Source organism: Leptopilina heterotoma, unplaced genomic scaffold (assembly GCF_015476425.1).
Source record: "Leptopilina heterotoma isolate Lh14 unplaced genomic scaffold, ASM1547642v1 Lhet_161, whole genome shotgun sequence".
Lineage (NCBI taxonomy): Eukaryota > Metazoa > Arthropoda > Insecta > Hymenoptera > Figitidae > Leptopilina > Leptopilina heterotoma.
This window is the reverse complement of record NW_025110876.1, coordinates 1,385,099-1,390,149: the sequence shown is the minus strand read 5'-3', so window position 1 is coordinate 1,390,149 and position 5,051 is coordinate 1,385,099. Positions and strand designations below refer to the sequence as shown.

Genomic DNA, 5,051 nt, shown 5'->3' with positions numbered 1-5,051 from the left:
CGAGCAATCAATCACCAGGCCATCCCTACAGTCGGCCCATTACATTTCTATTTTGAAAGCTGCTTATTAAGCTGGGCCTGCCCCTGGGAGACAGACAGGTTTCGCGGTATAAAATATCGTATATATAGTTGCCTGTGTTGTGAAGGTGAGGGGAACTGGACGGCTCTCAAGGGGAGTGGGGTGCGCCAGGGTGAGGGACAAGAGGACAGGGCTGAAAAGCGGTGAAATATCAAAGCCAGGATAGGAGCTGTCATCGTCGAGCCAACATCATGGGTGGCGTGTTGAATTAGAATGCCTCCCCACACCATGGAACACAGTGTTCCCCTTCCATTTAGCTTCGTCAATCCCCACTCACCGTCTCTCGACTTAAATAGAGTGGGGGGGAGGCACACAGCACAGGACAGGTTATTTCGTAGTTTGCTACTTCAACACCACGCGCCGCTAACTTCGATCCGAGCAAAGAACTGCGAAGGTCTCGGCGCGGTCGCCACTACTTTCCTGGATATTGCCGAGTACGCGTCGTTCTATTGTGCACGAAAAAAGTTGGATTTTCTTTTACGTAGTTTATGTTCTTTTGGTGATCAAGTGTATTTAATCTGGTGTTGTGTGATCTGCCTTAAAGTGTTTTACCAAATGGTTGTGCTCGAGGAGGGCGGCATGTTGACCACTGGACATAATCAGTATCTCCAGCCGGATTATCTTTCTCCGCTTCCAACCACGGTTAGTAATCAAAATCTTTTCTCCTTTTTTTTAATTCTCCTCCTGTATTATCTAAATGTTTTGTTCTTTTTTCTTGCAGTTGGATGCGAAGAAGAGTCCACTAGCCCTACTGGCACAGACGTGCAGTCAAATCGGAGCAGATTCACCAACGAAACCGCTCATCTCTCCATTGGACAAGCAGTCGAAGGGTTCGGCAGCAGCATCAAATGCAAGATCCCCGCCGGCGGCCAAGTTGGAGCGTACAAGATGCAGTCCGACGGACTCCAAGACGCTGGCATTTAAACCCTATGAAACAAACGTAGTGTCTAAAAAATCCGATGATGGAAGACCTGCCTCAAAGGCGAGTGTGCACAGTGTCAGTGGTCAGGATAGTGTCAGTGTGTGTGATATGAGTAATTCGGAGAAAAAATCCTCTGGTAGTCGAACACCAGTGGGGAGAAAGTCAACTTCCCCCTTAAGTCCTCCGAATTCGACAAATAATTCTAGTAATAGTGATCGAAAAACACCCGCTGATCGTGAAAAAGTGAGTGATTCGCCCCGAAACAATGGTGCAAGTCCGATAATCCGATCAGGAATGGAGATCCTCTCGGGACATGCGAAAGACCTCGGTGCTTATAAGTCAGTATCGGGACTTCCCAGTTTCGGTGGTAATCCTCTTTGTTGTCCTCCTGGTCTCGCCGAAAATCCCGCATTCAGGCCACCTTTTGCCGGAGCATCGCCATTCTCGCATCATCACGCCGCGACTGCAGCTCTCTTAGCCTATCCACCAACATCATCGGCTGCTGGTAACAATCCTTATTTGAGTTATGCACGTGTGAAGACACCAGCTGGTGGCGAAGCTCTAGTTCCAGTGTGCAAGGATCCTTACTGTACTGGTTGTCAGTACAGCATGCACAATGCCCAAATGATGATGGGCGCCGGTTCCTGTCCCAGTGGTTGCACCCAATGTGATCATCAAAAATACGGCCTGGCCATGGCCCTATCGTCACTGGGACAAATGCCACCACCCTCTCTCAGTTATCCATCAACCCTAGCCGGTGGACGACCCCACGTCTGCAGTTGGATTGCCGGTGATTCATATTGTGGAAAACGGTTTAACACTTCTGAGGAACTACTTCAACATCTTAGGAGTCACACGAGTTTGGCCGGTGGTGAACATGCGGCGGCTGCATCAGCTGCTCTCTTAGGTTCACCACATCCTCATCCATTACTGTCACCGTCGGCGGCACTTCATCGTGCAGCCGGTGGTTCATATCCTGCACCTTCACTCAGTCCACTTAGTGGACGATATCATCCTTATGGAAAACCAATGACTGGACCACTTCCTGCATCACTTGCGGCATCACCATACAGTGCATTCAATGCACTCGGACCCTATTATTCACCCTATGCAATTTATGGTCAACGAATTGGCGCCGCCGTTCATCCATAAGTTTCTTCCGACGGAACAAAACAAAAAGGGACCAAGTCCCGTTTAAACAGACTGTCTTTACTTGTAAATAAAAAACGCCCTGGGCGTGTATTTGTAATATAGGAATCTATTTAAATGAGAAGATCTATATAAATGAAAAAAATAATTATTACTATATGCGAATTGAAAGTGTGTATCGACGTTAATGTCGCGAGTTGCAAAAGTGTATTTCTCTAATTATATAAGACGTTTATCTTACGTGTCAATTTTTCATTTCTTAAAATTGTGTTTCTCCGAATTGTAAAAAAGAAATTTTTTCTTTGCAAAAGGAAATTTTTGGTGTTTTGTTTTCTTATCCCAGTGAACGATCGACTCGATGATTTTCAGAAACTGTCCATACTGTAACTGTGATATTGTATTATTTTTTCAAAAAATAAGAAAAGAAAGGAAAGTCTTTGTTTCGCGATTAATTGAGTCGATTGCAAATATTTCGATCACAATTCACAGTAAAATAAAATTTTTGTCAAATGATTTAAGTGCTAAAAATGCAACAGTGCGCATATAGCGTTACGATATGTCATTTCATCTTGTAAATAAGAATTGTAAATAATATCGTTGAGTTTCCATACTGCTTTAATAAACATGTTTGTAGAATCATAATATTGTGATTTGTAAAAAATTTTCTTTCATTTTCATTCATTATCCCTCAGAATAAATGCATAGTCTTAAGGTTTAAAGAAAGTTAAAAAATTACAAATTTTTTCGTTATTATTAGATTTTATTTTACATCTTATAGAAGTGCTTTAAAAACTTAAAGAAATTAAAATTTTCTTTTCACTGATATTTTTTGGAAATTATTTAAAATTATGTGATTAATGTTTTAATGTATAGACTGGAAGGGATTTTTTTCACGCTTCTCAAGTTCCTGTGTTTGTGTGTGTGTGTAAAGGGACCCAATCCCCAGGGTACAGGAAAGGTGAATTTATTTCTTTCATTACCAGCGACTTCTCGGATATCAGGTGGGGTTGAAAAAAAGAGTGAGAGGGTGGTTATTTTACTTGGCTGGGGGTTGAAGTTCTATAAGCTTCTCTCTTTCTTCTTGAGCATTTTTTTGGTTCTTTTCTCATTTTTGTGAATGTGTGTGTGTGTTCTTTTTTTCCCACTTTATAAGCTTTTGCTCTCTTCACTGCCGTCGCCACGATAGCGGCTCTCTCTCTTTCTGCTAACTCAGCAGCATGAAATATTCGTCGATTTTACAGTCAAGATGAATGGCTACCCATATTTCGTCCAGCCATTCTTCAGATTGGAATTCATGTTATTTCGAACCATTACGCGCGCCGCTGAATCTCAATTAGTAACGTGTCGTGCTTAACGACAAACTCACGTATCCTCCAACTGACATTGCCGCGTGACTTTCATAACTGATTTTTCTTTCTTTTATTCACCATCCATCAGAGTCAACTTTATTTACACACAATTAATACTTCGTCTCTGCAAATTTTGAAAAGCAATTTTAATTTTTTTAATTTCACTGCAAATTGCAATTATTTGGAATTTATTATCATTATTGGCATAGGATAAAGCGAGAGACAAAACTTGTGCGTGTCTCTTTGACTATCGCCGGATGGGTCAAGACAGACTCATGTCTTGAACGACGTCTATCAAGCATTCTGCCCACTCTTGCGAGTCAGTGCAGACAATGTAGCACATCAATAACATACCGCAGATAAAAGCGGCCCATACATCGTGGACTGACGTATCGTTTGTAATAAAACACAAAGGGACCTCTAGCCGCCTGCGGCATCTGTGTACAGTCTGCTGTACAGTGGCTGCTTCTAAAACGTCGAGTCATACATCACAAGTTGAATACGCGACAGCAAAGAGCATCCATCTCAACCAATCCTTTGCAAGAGATCGATCCTAAAATTCAATAATTGTTGAAACAATTTTTCAAAATAGAAAAAAACTGATTAAAATCTCAATTTTTTTTTCTTTTGAATTTATTTTAATCATCAAATCAGAAAGTCGACATAGTTGTCAGTAGATAAGAGATCTGTGGACTTATTAAATTATCATCATAAAGTGGTTGTCATGTACTGAAAATGACAGACGTCTCATGAATAATACGAGGAACGTTGTTATCGTGACATGATGGGGACAGGAACAGGGAATCGCAGGCAGCTGCAACTGAGGCTCTTTAGTATCTTCTTTTAATAAAAGAAAACCTGCATGACTTTTTTAAACATCACAAGTTTTTTCTTTTTTTTTAACTCCAAAGAATTGAGAGCGATTGTTCCTTTAAGCCTGGCAGGGGTTATATAGGCCTGACAGCCAGCTCTGGTCTCCTGCAGTGCCAAACGTTACACTAACTCAAGAGACCGCCAACGCGATGTTGATATATTACATCGTCCTTGTTATTCGCATTTACACTCAGCATGCATCCGAGCCACTGCACTGACACATTTAATTTTCTTAAGACTTCCTGCGGATGAAGTTTCCTTTTGCTGAATTTTGGCATACATCTGGACGATTTTTTTTGTTATTCTTCAAAATGGCGATCATCAATTTCAGAAAAGAGCTTATGAAACTGTTTGGTTAAGAATGGAAAATATGCAAAAGAATAGACCCGGATGGCATGTAATCTTGCCTTGTAAGTTTCGCAAACTTCACGCATCGAAATTGAAGTATGGGTAAAAGATAGCAAACTATGAGTAACGAATGGCGAAATATTTTTAATTTTGAACCATGGACAAAGCATATAGCGAAAAGAGAAAATCGTTCATTTTATATTTTTAAAGATTATTGGCAACATTTTGAACTGTGGGCAAAGTATGCAGGGTTGCCACAGGTCAGGGAAATTAAGGAATTCAAGGAAAAATCAGGGAAAGTAAAATTTCAATCATTTTAAATACAATTTCAA

General features: G+C 41.0%; 1 protein-coding gene across 1 annotated transcript; it reads left to right on the top strand.

Moving 5' to 3' along the window:
- The first annotated feature begins 256 nt into the window (after positions 1–256).
- LOC122498915 (zinc finger protein Noc-like) lies at positions 257–2,791 on the top strand. The gene is made up of 2 exons (XM_043606914.1): positions 257–720; positions 800–2,791. The coding sequence occupies exons 1-2, from the start codon at positions 292–294 to the stop codon at positions 2,150–2,152; spliced, it is 1,782 nt and encodes a 593-aa protein (XP_043462849.1). The 5' UTR covers positions 257–291; the 3' UTR covers positions 2,153–2,791.
- Positions 2,792–5,051: the final 2,260 nt, after the last annotated feature.